This window comes from Natrix helvetica (genome assembly GCF_964273705.1).
Source record: "Natrix helvetica genome assembly, chromosome: 1".
Taxonomy (NCBI): domain Eukaryota; kingdom Metazoa; phylum Chordata; class Lepidosauria; order Squamata; family Natricidae; genus Natrix; species Natrix helvetica.
Window position 1 is genome coordinate 307,478,785 of NC_138548.1, and position 21,241 is coordinate 307,500,025.

The window sequence follows — 21,241 nt, forward strand, 5'->3', positions numbered from 1 at the left end:
CACTATTGTTTTACTATGCTGTTTCATTAGTGGGGTAATTGGGAGGGGGAATAGTAAGGAGTAGAATGTGTTGTTGTCAAAAGAAAACATTCCTTTCTAGAAGCCCAAGGTCATTCTTTGTCTCTGCACCTCTGCACCTGACCGGAAGTGGATGGGTGGAGATGCCAGCGTGGCAATGGAAGATTGGACCATGTGATGGACTTGTGGGTGTGGGGACAAGATCATGAACTTTCAACTGGGTGGAAACCCTAGGAAGTTTTCAGATTCGGGTTTCCACAGATGTGCCAACATGTCTCTCTTAATAAATTGGACGTCTGAGGAAAGTTCTGCCTTGGACTCTGATTTAATTTTGGATGATATTTGGAACGCTGACACCTAGACCATTAAAAACTGACAGTAACTTGATGGCACATAAACTGTCAATGTCTATATACAATATCCAATATATACAGAGAAAATGTTGTTTTCAGGTCATGTTTATGAAGATCCCATGAACCTGTGGCTAATCTTTATAGAAAAAATGTGTTCCTCACTATGTATTTCTATACACATCCACTATAGTGTAGTTCTGGTTTTGGTATAAAGAACCCAACAACTGTGACTTGAAAACCATACTTCAAAGCTTAGGGTTATGCAGGAAAAGGAATCATAGCTTAGTGTGACATGCGGGCCTGACAGAAACAAGATTTAGTCAGACTTTCAGTAGACTCATTTACATTTCATTGATTTACATTTAATTTACACTAAACACAATTAAATATGGATCCACACCAAGTTTCTTATTAAGATAAACTCTCGTTAGCATTTCAGCCATGTTTAGAAACAGGAGGGTCAGAATCTGTTTTTAGAACTTACCTGTTTTGTAAGAACCAAACGTAATATACTTTAAAAATGGAGACACCAAGAAAACAAGTTCTGCTGTATTATCCATCCATCAATCTTTACAGAAGATATTTGAGAAGGTGGAGCCTCTGTGATGCAGCCTGTTTTCTGTTTGTGTTGAATGTATGAAGTTTTTAGATCTTTTCCCTTTGGCTGTCATACCTTATATGATACTCAATTTGTGATTTTATTAGTTTAAGTTTTGTTAATTTCCCTGAATTATGAATTTGATATGTCCATATAAAATATTGTCATAGTTGTTCAGAGAGCAAACAAACATACATAGAAATGTTATAATTGCTTTATATGTTAGTCTTATTTCTCTTATTTAAAAACATAGTAAACACACCTTGTTTCCCTGAAAATAAGACCTCCCAAGATAATAAGGCCAATCGGGCTTTTGAGCGCATGCACTAAAATAAGCCCTCCTCCGAAAATAAGCCCTCCCCCCCAAAAAATATTACAACACAGCAGCACCATGAGGTGACCACGCTCGCTGCCTTCTGCACCTCAAAAATAATAAGACCTCCCTGAAAAGGACAAGTGCTTATTTGGGGGGTCAAAAGTAAATAAGACCCTGTCTTATTTTTGGGGAAACACGGTAGTAGTATTTGTTACTGAATTTTGCAGCTCCCAAAATTCACTTCAAATTTCTATTTAAGCCAATAAACTGTAGTGGTTAAAATATCAGACAGCACTGGGACACTGTTTCAAGAGCCCTTATGACTAAAGAAGACTTTGCACCAGTTATTATTAGATTATAACATCTTCCCTATTTTTCTCTTCTTTAGGCTCTATTTAAAAACACAGAATACAAATTCATTCAAAGATAAACAAACTTCTAATTTTTTCTTGATTTCAGTAAAATATTTCTTTTCAGATCTGTCCATCTGCATCTTTCTTGTAACACATGAAGATTCTTGTAATATATAAAGAATGGAACATACTTTATAAATTAGCATGTTCTTCAACAAAGTGATATAATTAAAAAAAGACACTAGCCAGAATTTCTTCCTTCTCCTTTATTGATATTGCCAATGTGAGTACCTTTACGCAGATAGATTGCTTTCCTATCCAACATGCACTCTTTTTGGGAATTAACATTGCCCTCTAGACCTCCTAAAATTATCAAAATGACACCAGAGTTGTTCCTTAATTTCCACATTTTTCTTTTAAGAATTTCCATTAAGTTCTTTGCTGCAGGTCTGTGTAAAGGTTACTTGGCAAGAGTTCATGCATATGACAATAAAATGGAGACCAATCCACCACTAAGGAAATGCACATAAAAACATAATACAGTACTTTGACATTCAAATAAATACCCACACAGAGATGTAATTTTAAATGTAATCATACCACTTATAAGTCAATACTGTAACCAAAAGGATGAAAACTTAAGTCCCCACCTTCTAGAACATTTTTTCAGCAAACAGAAAGCTTTTTCCCATATGATTATAATTTCAATTCTTTTAAAAATCATTTTATATAAAAAGAAAAATGGATTTCTGCTCCTTGCAAGCTTACCCAATTTAATTATTAAAGTTAGCCTCAACAAATAGCACTGCAGGGACAACTTGTTGATGCACATCTCAGTTTCTGTTTCCTGAAATCACAAATGAATTAGATAAAACATGCAAGAGAAAAATATTAAATGTCTTGCTTTTCTTCTTCACATTTGCAAACAATACTATGGTTAACTGGATCCATCACCACACAAAGCTACCAGAACTCCCAAAACATCCTCCATACTGCAACCACAAATGGATTAATATACCTTGCTTCTTTTTGTCCAATAATATTACTTTTGGTTTGCAAAGTATATTTGTTTTTTGTTTACTTTTTTCTTTTATACCCCTGAATTTGCATGATGAAGTATCATTGACTAACAGAATTTTTTACAATTTGAGCATATGTAGTAGATCTACTCTACAGTAGGTCTACTCATTAATAAATGTGCGAAGGGGAGGTTATATTGCCCTTATTGCTCCACTTGATAACTAGCTTTCAAAACCATGGTTCTTTATTTCTTGGACGGACTAAGCTAGCTTAGGGGTCTCCCTTGAAAATTATGAAAGGCACTACTGGCAATAATAAAATGGGAAAAAAGGCGCTGAAGTTGAAAACCCTAGCAGTCACAACTTCAGACATTATCTTTCTAAAATGTAACACAATTTGGCACAATAAAACAAAGTAGTAACAAAAACAATTCCAATTTGGAATTTAAGTGATATCGTTGTATAAAATTCTGTTAACCAATCATACACCATAAGGTTTTCCTAAAACCCAGACATTCTGGACTTTATAGGTAACACTAATATTTATTTTCAAGTGCCTATAACTGTTTTCACCAGAGCAAAGTCAAGTTTTCTTCTTGTTACATTGAACTATTCCTAAGAATAATAATACAATATGAAAAAACCCCAGAATTTGAATACCCTGGATTTCTCAATTAACATGGCAGTTAAAAAATCAGTAATTGAAAACATATAAAGCTTAATATTTTATATTAAAAAAGAAAAAAAGATGCTGATATACAGCAAGTAGATCGTTTAGCAGAAGTCCTAGTTTGTATTGAAGCTCCTTTCTAAATACAGGGTAGAACAATACAATATAGTATAAAACTCTGCCACAAATGGATGAGGAAAGATCAAGCAGAAGCTCCAAATAGACAGACTATTAACGTAAGTCACTAGATTTTTTTCCCATTAATATAAACTCTTCTACAAAAAAAACAATAAAAAGATATTAAAGTAAATATCAAAAGAGTAAAAGTGCACGTTTAAACAATCAACTGCTTTTTTTTTTAAAAAAAAAGAAAGTTCTATGATGAAATTAAAAAGAAACAACACCATTTGAATATTTCTTATGAGCATAATAAGCTACCATGGCAATTATTACATTATGAAGTATGTTTCTTCAGCATTTGTAAGTTTTCTTCCTGCAGCAGCACTTCAAAGATAAAGCTTTCTTTTTGTTTGTTTCCAGACATAACATGCCAAAATAAAATTAAATTAATAAGGCTAAATGAGAACACAGGTTGCATATTGAAAAGAACATATTTTGCATGGGAGATGGGGGTGGGTGGGAGGGTGGGTAGAGAATTCATTAAGAGTAGTTTCCATTCTTTGTGCAACAGGCAACCATCACTTCTAAGCATAACGACACAGGCTAAGATATGAAGTTGTATTGTTGAAATGGCCTTTTCCAGGAACTACTCTACAGCTGGATGGTGGAAAGTAAAAAAAAGAAAAGAAAGAAAAAAGCAAAAACATTAGAATTTTTTTTAAAAAAATTTCACAGTCTAGTTTAAAAAAGGAAACATATAAAGATATAGACAAGAATGTGCTGCAGGACATCTATAACACATTAATTAGTTGAGATGCATGTGTTAGTCTTTTAAAAGCCAATGTAGCTCATGGGTGCTTTTTCAAACACCGAAGTTAATATTTTAATGTGTCACCTGTTAGCCAAAGCTGTGCAGGAAGAAAAGTTTCTTACAACTCCTGAAGCCAAGTTGCTCAAGCGTAAATAAACAATGGCAAATTCACAAGAGAATTGATCAGTGAAGCTGCTGCCTCTTCACAAGCATGCAGATGAGTCAGTATATCATGCCAGCCAATACAGTGAGCAGTAAAATCACTCAGAAGAGAAGTCCCACTTCCAGAGGTAGGTGATGGCTTAGTAAGTTTTCCACGTTGTGTTCCAACCCAATAAAAGCAAAAGGAAACATTGGATGCATCAAGTTAATTTTGAAAAATTTAAACCAAGTAAGTACAAGTCCCTCTCAAAGCTTAGACATAAGAGCAAATCATAGTGATTTTTCCCCAAAGTCTGTTTTTTAAAATTGAATATAAAAGTAAACAAATATAAGGATGCAGCTGGGCTGCCATTCTCTAAACAGTGCTTCCCAAACTTGGATAAATTACCCAAAGTTGGCTAAGAATATTTTTTCTTTGGGTAGTGACACAAACCCATTACCCAATCACAACAGGGATATTCAAATTAAACTGTATTACCTACACTAGGTCCAAAGGACTTTCTGATAAGCCCTTTTGAGTAATGAAGCTTGGGAAGCACTGCTCTAAGCAGTTACTGTGAGTTATGAAGACGTAGAATGGTTGAAGGGCTCAGAAGATTGAAGATTAACAAAAATAGCAGTGACAACAATGTAAACAATTAGCAAGCCTATTGAAAATTATAAATATGATACACTAAACAATGCAACCAGATGCACAGTTGCAATTCCAGAACCCTTAAATCTTCCAATTTAATGTCAATTTACCTGAATTTTTACCAATGCAATCAATTTCTTAAAATTCCCTCATCCTAAACCCAAGAAAAGGAGATGCTTAAAAACTGTATTTCATAGATCCCTCTTAACCTGGAAGCAAAAAGTTGCTGCTTCTAATGGAGCAAAACAGCTTAGTACTTATTATCAATGCAGGGGTTTTGCAAGAAGGGGGACAGAACTTTAAAAGGCCTTCTGGATTATTGAGCATTAAAGGAGAAAAGCAGGGTGGTCCACTGTTAAAGGCATTCTAAAAATATCAAAACCTGGCAATAGCTACATTAAAGCTCAAATTCAGGAGGATAGAGTGTTTCCTGCAAAAGCAATAATAAAGTGAGGCATGTAAGGACTACCATTCTAACGCTGTATATTTGCCAATTGGTGAATAATTCACAATTAGTTTGAATTCAGCAGAACTAATTTCACCTTCTAATTTATATATTCTTCATTAAAGAATTTTTCTTTACAACCCATGTTGCAAATATGTTCAGTTTTCTTCCCAATTTCAAGAAAGATGTAAGCAATTTTTGTCTTCCTTTTACTAGGAAAGCCCTCTCTTTATTATTTTACAGTAACATTGCTATATCTCCTAACTACTTCATAGGCAGAGCAGTGCTACACAGAAAGGAAGCTGCAGATCATCTAAAAAGAGATAGTAATGTAAGATGAGGCAATACAACACCAAGATTATTATTAGCATGGCTCGAAGGGGGAAGAGGAAGGAAGGAAAGAAATATTTCTACATTAGCAGACACAGCTGCACAGCCCTGCATTACTTCTTTGTAATATTCTAAGCATACAAAGTTATCCGAAAAGAGTATAGTATGAACAGGGCTTTACATTAAAATAATGTTTGAGGCTAGGCACTTCTGAATTATTTTGTTTTTGTTTTAAGTGCGCCTTTTTGTGCTCCTTGAATTTACCATTTTTTAAAAAACCATAATTTTCCCCACTTGTATCATTCCCCCTTCTTTAGGCACCAATTATGAAGTACACTTTTTAAAAAAATCTAGTGTATTGAAATTCAGCGGCTGAAAAGGCCCCTTAAAAGTTTGACAAAGTATTTTTATTCAATGAATACATCTATGCTAATCTACCTCACAATTAGGCATAACCAAGAATAAACTAATCGTTTAGTTTCCAGTGCCTAGAATGTAGAGCCCTGTGAAGTGTGTGGTTGCATAAGAAATACAATTTTGTTTTATTTAAACAAAACTTAGAGCTCATTAATACTATTCTATAAAGCTCTAATACTGACAGTTAAGGAGAAACTGCATTGCAATTTGACAATACTAGAACATACTCCTATTCATTCTATACACATAGATAGTAATAATAATGGACATCCTCTAAGCATTATGTAATCTCTTTGATTGCAGCAGAAAACAATTATGCAATTGTCCCACTAGAATCAAGGAAAATTAAATAAGCTTAATACTAGATAATGTCCAATGTGTAATTCACCATTCCTTCTGGCATATTAATTGCCAGAAACCATATTTTATCGCTGTAGTACAGTATACTCTTCGTACATCACATCTGCTGTGATGTAGCATTCTAGTTTTGCTTTCCTTAACCATTAAATTCTCCTTCCAAACAGGCAATATTACATTGCATATTTTTTTTAATGTGCAATTTTTTAATAGCTTAAGCCCAAGAAGCCAAGCAGGGCTAGAAAATAAAGGGTTGAGAAGTTTGCCTTCTTTCCCATAGTTTGCATTCATATTTTAAATTTAGAGAAAAGATTTTGAATTTTTAGATAATGATAATGACAGCAATTAAGCGCTGCAGCAGATTTAATCATCTTCCCATCATACTTCTGATTTTAGATGCTGGATATCATCACTTCTCAAAACTACTAACCAAGGAGACAGTTTTGCTGTCTCCATCCCTGGAAACAAACTTACAATTCTGGGGAAAGCATCCCATTTGTGCTAGACAAGCTACAGTTAGTAACAGTGTGTAGACTGTACCTGATATGCTCCTTTAGCACTTACCCATAATCCACAAAACCAAAGCCATTCACTGTGGAAACAGTAAATACTCTTCCACCATAAACTTCCTCACAGTCTTTCCCCCACCCATGCTTGTGACTCAGTTACAAGTTAAGACCATTATAATACACCTTGTATTACATGGTTTAACAACATAGTAATATAAATCCACTCATCACTGCAATATTAATTTAGTGGAGATTAATGCTGACATTCAAAAGCACAAACATCAGACGTGTGTTTATGGCATCCTAATTTCTTCTTTAATCACAATAGATCTTATACTTATCACTGCAAAAAACTTGGTTATTAAGCACAGAGCCTTCCGACTTGTCTCCACATGATCGGATGTGACTTACACTGGGGTTACTACTCTTGGCTTTGGATGCAGATTTTGTGCGCACCCTTTTGGACTGCTCATGATCCAACTCAAGATGTTCAAGGCGCTGGGTCAGGGCCAGCTTTTGCTGAATCGCCATGCGAAGCAGGGAGTTGAGGGTCTTCTTTTCATCTTCAGCTGCAGCAAGCTGGCGTTGCATTTCATCCAGCTGAGTGACATATTCATCACACCTGCAACGAAAGTGCACTTTTAAGAATAAAGCCTTCAAATGCTAGCCTACAAGAAATGATTCAGGTATGCCTTTTAAATGCATTTATAACTCCTAAGAATAGTCTATTCACATCTGTAGAGTGTTATAGAGAGGTGCAATGTTGGTGCTCTCAAGCTCCAGAAAACCTCTTGAAAACCAGATTCAATGGCTCTGCTGCTTGAAGGAGAATGAACACGCAAAGGGTTATTAACTAAATGGTGTTACTGTATTGTACTGTATTGTATTAGTGTGGCAAAGACTTGCCATCTAGACAAGGAATCCTGATTTTCCATATAAAAATCAAACTATACCTTTTAATTATTAAATAAGAAATAGATCTTATTTATTACCACACGAAGCCCTTTTAAACAGAAGAACACTGACACTGATATCCCCTAAACTCCACTGAAGATCTAACCTAGCCTGATAATGAAATGTTCGGAAACCAACCCACAAGCTCTGAGAACGAACTTCACCCTCAAATAGGTCTTAGCTAAATTACAACTGTTTTATTTATATATGTATTTTTTTTAAAGCTAGAAGCCAGAAAGAGCCCTTAGAAACGTTGTGAGATGGGCACCAGCCCTTGCAATATTCCAAGGCTGGTTCCACCTTTGGAAACATCACATTATCTAGCTTTCTATAGTAACTGTCTCTCACATAGGCTGGGTGTACTTGTCAGCAGCTGCACAGAAAGTAAGTAGACCTCTGTGTTTGGGCAGGCAGAATGCCCAAACTTACTAGGAGTGGTGGGGCAGAGGGAAGGTTTATGCTAATGGGTGCTGGGCTACCCAGGCCTCTCCCAACCCAAGATACTCCAGTATGGTCACTTAACAATTGCAGTGGAAGAACGGAGCTGGGATTGCAAACATTGAGTGAAGCAAAAACATATGTAAGCTCAATTGTGGTCATAAGTCAAGGACAACCTGTATTTGCTTTAGTATGATGTACAAACACAGGTACTATGCCCGCATGAACTAGGTAAATTTGCTTAGCATGGGCATGAATAACGATTCATATTTAAAAGTTTCTTGACAGTCTCCCTTTCATTCAAGGCTATGATTTTTAGTATTCTATTCTTGTCCTTTCTTGAATAACTACTCAGCCTTTTATTCAAATGCCACCACATTAATATCTTGATCCAGATCACAAGCTGTGAACTATCTCAAGAGAATGCCACTGTTTTATTGAAAACGTTCCAGTAATGGTGAGGAAAACCTAATTCACTCAGCAACTTTTCTCCCATGTGATTTTTTAAAAAATACGTGATTTAGACATATATGACATCAAATGTTATCTAATAACATTCAATATTATTCCAATCATCAGTGTTTGCCCAATCCTTCTTGGCAATAAGCTCCTTCATTATGTCTTCCATCCCAGTAACCATTCATTTCTCACAGCAGTTAGCAAATATTTTTCATAATGATGCTTGTCCTCAGCAATTGTCTACTTTTAAGATGACTGCTATAAATGTACAAAACAATTTTATTTTCTGTAACCGTCTTTTGCTAAATTGTACCTGGTAGCAAACATGGCCCTCAGAGAAGAGAAAGTAGCAGCGTCTTCTTTTAAAGCTTTCAGTTCATTGCGCAGCTTCATCATTGTTTCTCTAACCATTGCCTTTTCATTTTCATATTTGCTTTTCAAGTTTGCAAGGGCAACTTCTGCTGTCTGATTGTTTCCCGAAATGAGCAAAAGAAAAGATTCACAATTATTGTTAAGCTTCTATAAGCCAGTCAGATAAAGAGGTTGTTAATGTATTCATACACCCAGACGAAGACTTGATAATGCAGGCAATTAATCCAATGAACAATTAAAATACAATTCGTTATTTCTGAAGATACTTTTGATATGCAAATCTAAGAAAGAAACAAAAATGTTTCTGATAGGAGTTCATTGGGGAATAGCCTTTTAATAGTAACATTTTACCCAAGCCCTTCTTCCCAATGATGTCTGCAATGGAAGTGTCAAAAAAACACAGCACAAACAAAAAGAGTTCTGTTCTTATGCTTCTCCCACCATCTTACCGCTTTGACTTTCACCAGCCTACTCCTTCCAACATTGCTGCTTCTACCACCTACACTGATGGGATTAAGGAACAAGGAAAGAGAAATGAATCCTGATACTGTGAAGCTTTCTTAATTTCCTACTTTATAAACAATAATAACAAAATGTCTTCAAGAAGCACGCAAACCAATATTCTTTATTTCCTTTCTGACAACTTCTATTCAGTGACATACTTTTCTTATTGTTACTGATAAATCTATCCTTTATGATATGTCTAATTTTGCCTTAAAGCCATCTAAGCAATGATTAAGCTATAGGTTGCCAAAAAAAATGGGGGGATGTTTATTTATAATCACTTTAGCCTCATTATATATAGATTTATATATTTTGGTGTTGCCTTATCCTTAGTAACTTTTTCTTTAATTACTATTTGTCAAAAGAGATTTGCCCTCCTCTGCATCTTTTCTAGTTTGCTACTTTCAATTTAGATGGGTCAATTTAGACATACATAATAATCCAAAAGTAGCTTTGTGATAGATTTATTACAATAAAAAATATGGCTATGCAGAGAGACTGACCCAGAAGTCGTAAGAATTAAGAAGAGTGGATTATAGAAGAACCTTTCTTCCAACAGGGAGAATGATGGACCTTCTGGGAATAGATTTCTATGATACCATATTGAGCCACATTCTGTGTAATGTAATGTCAATTATATTAAGAGATGACAATTATCTGGGGGATAAAATAGCAATTGATTCTTACAAAAAGAGCAATGAGTCAGCTACTGTAATTACATTTCTGTGTATGTGTGTGTTTGTCTTTGAATCTTTTCTCTGTGTAGTTTAAATCTCACCTGTTTGTTGGCCTTTAGTACAGTCCTCAATGTTGCAATCTGTTCTCTCTTGGTGCTTAGCAAAGACTTCAGCTTCAGAATTTCTTCCATAAGTGCCTCTTTATCTTTGTCCACTACTGGCCCAAGTTCCTGGGTAGTCACCCGCTGTCGTGACAGTTCAGTTGTTCTATCTACTGCTGCTTGCAAATGCTTGATCTGATCACGGATTATGGCAATCAGGTTGTAAACATTCATAGGTTCCTTCCGGGATACTTCAGATACTGGTGAAGGGAGGGATGAAACTGGTGATGGACTGCTTTCACCACTCCCGGTTTCTGGTTTTCCTAAGTCTATCGACAATAAACCTTTAGAGAGCAGGATTGGTGATCTGTGGCCTTTGACCTCTGGACTGGTATGTCCTCCTTTGCCCTGTTTGTAGTAATCTAGCATCACTCTGTTGGGGGTTTCATTGTTGCACATACATACATGGTGATACAAGTTGGCTAATTCTTCACTGAAGGTGACCAGTTCATCTTGGGCTACACTAAGGCTGCCCTGGGTTTCCCCAGCAACATCAGTGACTTTCCTGAGTTCCTTCTCCAGTCTGATAACCTGCTCCCTATCTTGTCTACTAGATTTGTCCAAAGAACTGATCTTTTCCGTCAGGGCTTGATTTTCTGTCTCGTACCTGCTTTTATCCTCTTCGTATTTGGATTCACATTCCTCATATTTAGCCTTTAGAGCTTTAAGTTCCTCTTTCAAGTCACTGATTTCTGCCATAGCTACTTTATACTTGCATTCCAGAATCTCTGGGCCATTGATATCGACCTCATAATAATCTCCTTCTTCATGGCTATCTCGTTCTTTCTCATTGTCAAGAGCAGACTGACGTTCCTTGCTGACCTGGAGTTTTTTCATGGCATTGAGGTTTTCGGTGAGCCTGCCAACTTTCTCATGCTGCTCAGAAAGTGCACCCCGGGTGTTCTCTAGTTGTTTTTGTGATTCTTGGAGCGTAGATAACAGATTCATTTTTTCCCTCTCCACCTATAATGAAAAATAACTATTATTTTCTGAACTCATATCTGTTCCTATAAAGGAGCCTCACATAAGTGAAAAATCTAAATTTGGCACCTGGACTTTGCAGCTAAATGTCACAAGGAATATTATTAAAAGATTATTGAATCTAAATTGTTTAAGCTATTATTTCCAGAATTTGGAATCGTTAACTTATAGTCTTACTCTGTACAATTCATTCTCTGCTCTTTGTGTTTTACAATGAAATATGTACCAAATTATAGGCATCTATAGTACCGGGACTGAAAATGCATTCAGATGTTAAGGATAAATATATTACACAACATAGTTTAATTCTCACAGGTAGACATATTTGTTATTCATGATGGATTGCTATAACTCTGCCTCAATAAAGAATACAGCTCAGTGTAAGAATTTAGACTGCATTGACCCTTGATCATTGATCACACAAATAAATTGCAACCTCAAGTTCTTTTGGAGGCTCTAATGATATAACAGTGAAGTTTAGATAACTATGCTAAATGGAAATAATATGTTGTAATACTGAAAATTATGATAATTTATAGAACACCCAATGCTCCTCTATGAAGAGATGGGCAGTTTAGAAATATGAAATATAAACAAATACATAAATATCAATATTTAACAACTTCTTAAATTTTTCTTTATTATACAGAAAATGTAACAGGTAATCTTCGCTTAATGATTTCCCTCTTTAGCAACTGTCTGAAGTTATGACAACATTGAAAATATAACTTTGTAACTGGTAATTGTAAATTGCATTTATGACACTATAATATCCCTGTAGTCACGTGATCACCATTTGTGAGCTGTATAGCCAGTTTCCAAAAAGCAGAGTTAATGAAAACAATAAAGTTGTAGTCATGTGATGTCTCTCTTAATGACCACAGGTGATTTGCTTAATAACAGCATCAAAAGTGAGGATGTAAGTCCATCATGGTTACATGATGTCTTGCTTACGACTGCAACAGTTATCAAAGGAGTTGCTAGTCACAATTATGGCCATTAAGTTATAGTTATAGTTATAGTTTATTTAATTTATAGACCGCCCCCTCTCCCCGTAGGGACTCGGGGCGGTGTACAGACCATTCATAATCAAAACAACAGAAAATAACATAAGACATAGAGCAGAAACAACACACACACACTGTCTGTATATAAAATCCCAAAACCAATTTAAATAATTAAAAAACAATTTTAAAACCCGTTTAAAACCCCAATATAAAATTTAAAAAGCCATCCAGGAAAGTTAGTAATAGATGTTAAATACAGTTACGATTATAATTATAATTAGGCCAGACCAGCTACTCGAAACAGGTGGGTCTTGAGTTTCTTGCGGAAGGAGCGGAGATCAGAGGTGGTTCTAATATCGGGGGGGAGGTCGTTCCAGAGGGTTGGGCCCATCACAGAGAAGGCCCTACTCCTAGGCACCGCCCGCCCGCACTGTTTAGCGGATGGTACCCGGAGGAGGCCCTCTCTGTGAGAGCGGATTGGTCGCAGGGATGTATGGGGTAGAATGCGATCCCGCAAATAACTAGGTCCCGAGCCATGGAGCGCTTTGAAGATGACGATCAACACCTTGAAACGCACCCGAAAGGCCACAGGTAGCCAGTGCAGCTCGCGCAGGAAAGGTGTTACATGGGAGTACCTAGTACTCCCCATAATAACCCGCGCGGCTGCATTCTGGACCAGCTGGAGCCTTCGGGTGCATCTCAAGGGGAGCCCCATGTAGAGAGCGTTACAGTAATCAAGGCGAGAAGTCACTAGGGCATGGGTGGACTGTGTAGTCCAAGTGAGGACTACTTGAATATTATATACTCATTATATAAGTAAAGCTAATCTACATCAGTTTAATTGATGATCAAAGAAAATTCTACTATCCATTATGATAAAGATATATTTTTGTAATGTTCATTCGTATTTTTTCCTGGGACAAATATATATAAAATGAAATAGCTTTCTCTTCCAACAAAATAATCACTTGGAATTTACATGAAATATTTTACTCTTTAAAATGATACTTTAACTAAACTAGAAAAGCTAACTATTGTGAATGGTCATATTTTAATAAACTATTTAACATTGTACAGTTTACAGCAATTTCATGGGCATCCATGTTTTGGATTTTTAATTAATATATTTCTACCTTTAACTCTTTAAAAAATTCCCTCTTTGTTACAAAACTAAAATAAAACTTTAAAACTTGGGTAATTTCTATGAAAAAAAAATGGAATATTTACCCATCTCATGAGATTACAGCTAATACATATAAATTGTTTAAATTAATCTTGATATCACTGTCAAAAATTACAAGTGTGATGCAAGAATTTTACAAAATTAAAAATCAGGGCAGTCCAAGTAAAATCTGTAACCAATGGGACAGATTTCTACTTTATGGTAACTGAAAGCATTGTTTTCCTAAACAGTGTATAAAGGAGTAAGATCTACCATGTTCCAAACTTTTTTGAAATCAGGCTATTCTATTTGCCATTTCAAATAGAGCCTATATCAAAGATATATCAAATTTAAATACCACAGTTCACTTCAGGAACCTCATGTAATGAAACAGAATCTCTCATCAGTACACATTTTTGGAAAAGCTTAATTTTAGGAATTAATATGCACATATTTAAGGAATATATATATAACACAGACTTACTTGCATTAGTTGTTGTTTCAATTTTTGGATTTCAGATATATTTAGCTCACTCAGAAGATCATTCACCAAACTAGGGGCTGGAGGGAAGCTGTCGGATTTTTTGGGTGTTGATGCTTTATTATTGCCATTGTTGATTTTACTCAGGCAATTTGGTTCAAAGCCATTCACAATCTCATCATTATTGGGCTCAGTGGTTTCATCGCTAAACTTCAGTCCGTCCAAAGAGATGTTCAAATGGCTGGTATACATGGAGTCATTGATATTCATATAATGAGATAATTCTTTCCGAAGATTATTCTTCTGTTCACGTTCTGTCTTCAGGGTCTCTAAGGCTTCTTCAAGCTGGCGTTCAGATATCTCTTTTAATCTTATGGCATCTTCTAACTGACTGTTCAGGAATTCTGTAACCTCTTCTAGTCTTTTGATTTCATGCTTCAGCCCTTCAAATTCCACCTGTTACAGAAAAGGTGTCACTAAAATACCTGATAGCAAGCACGAAAGAAGGAATGTTAAAATGTTCCCCTTGAAGTAGTAAAAGCTCTACAAAAAATCAAGGAAGAAATAGAAGGATGGTGTAGAGCTTCAAACTCTTTTTGTAATGCTTCCTCACTTTTACCTTCTTAATACCAACACCAGCAAGTTGTTGTAAATTTGTGCACTTAATTAGAATTTGTTCTCCCTATGTTCTTACCTATGGGTTTTTCTATGAATTATTTTATATAATATAGTTTTATAATATGGTATAAAACATGTCACTTTTGAAAATCAGATAATATGAAATCTCAGGTCAGTTTCTATTCATTTCAATAAATCCTGCAAATTACATAAAGAACAAAACTTATATGAACCTAACACACAATACACATTCTAGAGACTCTTGTAATACATCATTGTGTTTAGTGAATTTAATACTGGGTCACAAAAATATGCCGCAACAAAGTTGTACGTTTTTAGGACACAAATCTGAGAACCCAGTATGTCTAGTTTGATGAAAGCTCATTGTTAGTTTTACTGAAACAGATTGAAACAATGTCTTTTCCACCCAATATGTTACTGTTGCTTGTGCGTTCCTTTTTGTCTCCCTGCCTAATTATTTCTCTCCTCAAGTTTGTGTGTATGCATAGGCGTGTGTGTGTGTGTGTGTGTCTCCTGTTGGCTCTCTTCTGTATACAAGTGGGGAAATAGTCTCTTTCCTAACAATATCTTTAAGATTTGGATTTTCCAATCCAAATCTGCAAGCTATCCACCCCACCCCACCCCACTGCCACCTCTAGAAGGTGCTGATCCTAACCAATTGTGTCCTAAGCCTTTGGGAGCAAGGCATTCCTTTTAATGTGTACTTTCTATTGTGGAAAACTATTTGTCTGAAATGATATAGGGCCGTGATGGCAAACCTATGGCACGCATGCCAGAAGTGGCACGCAGAGCCATCCCTTCTGGGCATGCCAGCCGTAGCCCGTTGCTCTTCCTGGTTCTGGCACACTAGCCATCTGGTCTTTGTGCGCACCAGAAACTGGAAGAGCAGCTCCCTGGCATGAATGTGCACACCGGGAAGCTGAGCTTCCAGTTTCTGGCATGTGCATGTGCACCAGCCAGCTGGTCTTCGCACACGCATGTGCATCAGAAACCGGAAGATTAAGTGACTGGCACACATGTGCATGCTGGAAACCGGAAGTTCAGCTTCCCGGCGTGCACAAACACACCAGGGAACAGCTCTTCTGGCTTCCAGCATTCTGTCATGCACCCGCTCCCATTTTGGCACTTGGTACCGAAAAGGTTCACCAGCACTGATATAGGGTCACTTCCTGCTCAAGCAGGGGGTTGGATTTGAACGCCTTCAATGTCCTTTCCAATTCTTTTATTCTATGTTCTATGTGTTGCAAAAAAGCAATCAAAAGGCAGGTGAAAACATATAAAGCTTTATAGTGTGGGGCAACTTTATTTTAAAGCTGTGACACTTTTGACATTTTGAAAGCTTGTGGTGGCATCACTGATACATGGTTGCCTATTTCCTAAAGAATTACAACTGCAGAAAAATACGGTGAGATAGCCCCCTAGGATGCCTTCTACTACCTAGCCAGCTGCTGCTTTTCCAACTTCTTCTTCACTAAAAGGGCCTGGTGGATACCAAGGGAAATATCTGGCAATGCAATAATATCTCTGCACTGCTATTATTTACCATTTTCCTCACAGCATCAAAGCTAGGAAATTTTGAGGATTAAAATCTGAGGTGCTGGATAAAAGCTACATACTTCCCTCATACACAACCATGCTGTCAACCCTGAAGCGAACCTGGCTGAGGCCATCTTTGTGGCATCAGGGTTGCCACAATCCTGAAGAGGAGACAGGGAGGAGAGAATATAGCTGAGGTTTTGCCGTCAAAGCAAAAAGTTTTCCTGTGGGAACCAAGGTGATTCCAATAGGTGGCTGGAGAGGAGGAGTGGAGTAACCAAGCAATCGGCCAGCACCTCTATTGGACAATGTGACTAATGACTTGGGGGAAGGGGGAGACTTTAACTTTTAATTAGGTGAAAACCACTGGAACTTTCAGAGTTGGTTTTCACCACTTGTGCCAATATGATGTATCCAATAAAACTGTTCTTTGAGGAATCTACCTTCTTTGGAGTTCTGTCTAAATAGGTACATTACTTGGAACTCTGACACAGCCCAGATAATAATTTGACAATACTCACTTGATTCTGTTTCAGAATAGACACTTGTTTCTGAAGGCAGATGTTTTCTTCCTCAAGTTCAGTGTAATCTTGCAGCAAGCGAGATTCCCGGAATTTATATTCTTTGATGTCATCTCGTAAGCGGCCTCTCTGGTTCTCAACATTTTGATTTATCTGAAAAATATGCACCAGCATTAAAGACTTTTTGCCTTCTCTATGAGAGCACATAAAATAAAATAAAGTGGGGAATGGGAAATAAACATTCAATAACGGTTATGTTTTAGGAACCGTATGGTATGATAGGAAAATCCAATTGGCTTTTGGTAACTGTTTCATTCCTCCCTTATTGTTCAGAGATATTTTCTGTACCTAAATAATTATATACCTTCTGGGCAATATTATTTGCAATGTTAATTTTTTTCACATACATATTTACACAAAAATTTGGAAGTGCCTATATGTCAGTCTCCCCAGGTAAATTACACAGGAAATGTTCCCCAGTCAAGCACTCTGCAGCCCAAGTCGAGGGGACTCTGCGGGCACTCAGGAGCAATAGCGATTTAAAGTCTTTCACAACAAGCACACTTACTGACTCGAGAGGCGAATTTTCCTTTCGCAGCAGAGACTTTCGCTCCCTTTAAAAGCCTGCTTGCCCTGAGAGGGCTTAGAGGCACAATCAAAAGCCTGGCCGCTAGGACCTTTGGGCTGATCGGCTGTTGGTAGAGCCAAACTCTCCTTAAACAAATCCACTCAGCAAGCTGTCAACAAACAATTTTACGATACCAATAGTGATCAAAACACTGGAGAAACACGATAACGCGTCCGTCCTCAGCTTTTGGACTGAGTCGAAGCTGGGATCTACCTAGCAACAGGGGCGGAGCTTAAACAACATTACAAGACCCAGTCCTCAATATAATTGGATGAAGGTTAACCCAATCTGGATGCTGCCTCCACCACTAGGGAGAAGAGCTAGTTCTACTTTATTGTAAGGCTACATTAATAGAAACTTGCAAGTCTGAAAGTACAAATCTCTATAGTCTCTTTTACAGCCTGAGAAGCTAGGGAGGGTCTCTTTTGAGCTATTTGCTCTGGCCACTCTCCAGCCGCAGGCTAGGCTCTAACCATGTCCTAGGCAGCATCTCTTCATGCATCTCTCAAGGTCTTTCCCATCACACTGTATACTATTTCATATTTCAGAGAGTTAATATAAAACTATACGTGTGTCACTATTGTACAAGCCTCCCTTCTACAAAGCAGCTTCCCTACCCAATCAATGCTGCAGCTGCATTGACAGGGGATATTCCCAGACTGATCTATATACAGATAGATTTTAATTGCTTCCACTGGGCAGAATGTGACTCAGATTCATGGCTTCTCTGGCAATCCTGGGCCTGACCCAGTTATTTAACACACCAAAAAGGAGACCTTATTTCTGAGGACAACGATGATGTGAACTGGATACTATTAATCCGTTATTGCGGTCAGATAAGTTTTGCTAGCTTGGAGTTCTCTGTAGATTCTCAGCACCTCAGGGAGACAGGACCTACATAATTGATCTAGTTGATTGATTTCAAAGGGAACCTCTGACACTTTGGTGCACAGTTAGATCAAGGCTATATTTGTGATGTGGAATTCAGAAGCAATAATAACCCTGGAACAGTTTATGCTACTTATTTTGCAATTTGTTAGTAAAATAGTCACATAAATTGTATGAATAAGGTAGACAGAGAAGAAAGGAAGAGAGATAGCCTTGAAACCCTTGATTCCCAACTTGAGTCTTGGGAATGTTGGCAAGGACCCTGAGCAATAGATTATTCAACAAGTTTCTCAACCTTAAGCAACTTCAAACTGTGTGCATACTAGGCATGCTGGCTGGGAATTCTGAACAGAATTAAAGAATTAAACAGCTTAAAGTTGCTGAGGATGAGAAACAATGAAGTAGATAATTTAGATCCATCACTCTGATGAGTCTTCACTATACAAGTAAGGGAGGAGTAATAAAAAAGATTGACTACAATAACAATAATTTCCCTGCCTTTTCAAGGTTGCTTAATCACTTGCATTGTCTCTTTTATTTCAAATAAGAAGCAGAAGCAGCTTCATAACTGTAGTTAGTTTTGTTTATTCTAAATTAAGCAACCAAATCCTTCCACAGGTGATAAACACACCCATTTTCCCAAGCTGAAAAGATTTGTAGACATACATAAAATAAAAAAATAATTTTCAGTACAAAGGTATTACTCTCACAATTTCATTGTAGAAAAAATACGAGCCCCATTTATAATGCCAATAAAAACACATTTCTATTTATGTCCATTTAAATATTCATTACAATGAAACCTCCCAAATTTCTCACACATGAGATACAAATAATTCAAGCTGATGTATAATTTAGAATTACAAATGTGGAGACAGGATAACCTTGGCGGTTGTCAGTCCCTTGATATATTTTCTTCAAGAGATTTCCTTTCTTTCTCAATTAATTTGCATATATGTTCTAATAAAATTTGCCTCTGAAGAAATAAAGATCATGCGGTGTAATCTTGTGGTATAAAATTAGATTCATGAATGCACAGGAAAGCCTCCTTCCGCCCTCTTCAAATTACAAATATAAAATCATAATTATGGTGATATCTCTCAGCTACTTCACTCATTCTTTTTTTAATAGAGCATGCATAGGCTATTTCGCCTTGATTCAGATCAAAATGCAAAATGGTAACAGCCATGACTCGAAGATGTATTATGGATGACTTGTGCAATTGGTCCTTTTTACTGTATATAAGCATACCAGAGTAAAAGATAGAGTAATTTCAGAATAAGAGTTAAGTTCTTGCTTTAAAGTTAGTACCTCCTATCTAACTTACAATGTACATATTGTAAGATAGATAGGATGCATTAATTTTAAAATAAGAACTTAACTCTTATTCTGAAATTACTCTTTTCCATCCATATATGACAAAGTATGGAGACTTCTACTGATGAACTGTTAATCAGAGTAAGATCCCTCGACCTGGCCTCAGGAGCCACTTGACATACCCTACACAATGTATTGCACTGAATGGATAAATTCTTTCATTGCATTTGTGCTTGTATGGACAGTATTTAGGGATTCTTGAAAACAGAAACGCCTCGCCCCATCTTTTTTTAATTACTTGATTTTTTTTTTTCCTACTGAAAGCAGAATTCTCGGAGTTTTTACATTTCAATGGCCAGAAACTAGAGAAATGTATTATAATCCTAACATAAACGGAGAGTCACTCTGGTATGTGTTGTTTTCCAATTTTCTAATAACAAGAAAAATCTGTTGTAGTAAGAAGCCTGTTTTCAATTAGTAGCTCCCTCATTTAAAAATAGCCGCCCACTCAAGCTTTTGAAAAAATCAAAGTGCTTTGTAGACAATATGTCAAAAGCTAATGGCTAATGATTTATTCATCGCTCCAGAGCATTTCTAAGTGCAAAACACTAATTAAAAATTAATCATATAATAATAAAAACATTAATTAGGACAAATATTAATGCAACAAACATTAATATAATAATTTCATATAAAAAACAACTACATTCATTGTACACTCCAGGCTCCAATGACCTTCTGAAACAGCCATTCAAATGGGGGGGGGGTCTGCTCTTGTTTCAGGGGCCAAGAAATAAGCAGTTCCAATGGATAACACTTGCTTCCATGACTCTTCCTCTTGATACAGTAGATGTTCCATCAAAATGTTCTTGATAGATAAGAACATTTAGTAGACATTTTCTATAGTTAATGAATAGGGACCATTTTCTTTGACTTTTTTTGTAGATTCTTGCAGTAGTTTTAATATGCACAGCAATTAGGCTAAGTATTTTGACTGTTTCCTTTTCACTTGGACAGAAGAGCAAGATACTACATTTCTTTTTAAATTTCTTTCTCTTTCTCTCTCTCTCTTTTCTTTTTCTTTCTTTTTTCCTCTTTCTCTTTCTTTCTTCCTCTGTCTTTTTCTCTTTCTTTCTCTTTCTCATTTTCTTTCCTTCCTTCTTTCCCCCCTCCCTCCTTTATGAACAAAGGCTGATAATTATGCCAGTGATTTTTTTTAATTCCCTTTTGAGAATGCCAAATTGGGTGGATATTGTTTTTACTTCAGGTTAATCTCCCTGCCCCAAAGAGAGCCTTTGACCTTCTGTCTTGACATTTGTCTGCAGCCATTATTTTGATATATCTCTTCTTTTCCAGGCAGTGCAGTAGGACGTATCCATGGTTACAGTTACTGGGAAGCACACC

The 21,241-nt window shown here is 36.6% G+C and overlaps 1 protein-coding gene across 5 annotated transcripts in view; it reads right to left on the reverse strand.

Moving 5' to 3' along the window:
* Nucleotides 1-1,889: 1,889 nt before the first annotated feature.
* The window catches only part of BICD2 (BICD cargo adaptor 2), a 105,550-nt gene continuing 86,198 nt past the window's right edge, over nt 1,890-21,241 (reverse strand). For 3 of the 5 annotated variants that reach the window (XM_081938378.1, XM_081938380.1, XM_081938379.1), the window contains exons 3-8: nt 17,005-17,157; nt 14,312-14,764; nt 10,618-11,640; nt 9,277-9,428; nt 7,524-7,734; nt 1,890-4,104 (exon numbers count right to left, since the gene is read on the reverse strand). In XM_081938378.1, coding sequence (XP_081794504.1) covers nt 4,099-4,104; nt 7,524-7,734; nt 9,277-9,428; nt 10,618-11,640; nt 14,312-14,764; nt 17,005-17,157 — 1,998 coding nt within the window. In that variant the 3' untranslated portion in view covers nt 1,890-4,098. Of the gene's footprint in view, nt 7,735-9,276; nt 9,429-10,617; nt 11,641-14,311; nt 14,765-17,004; nt 17,158-21,241 lie in introns of all 5 variants that reach the window. The other 2 variants (XR_014174091.1, XM_081938377.1) reach the window with 2 other exon arrangements.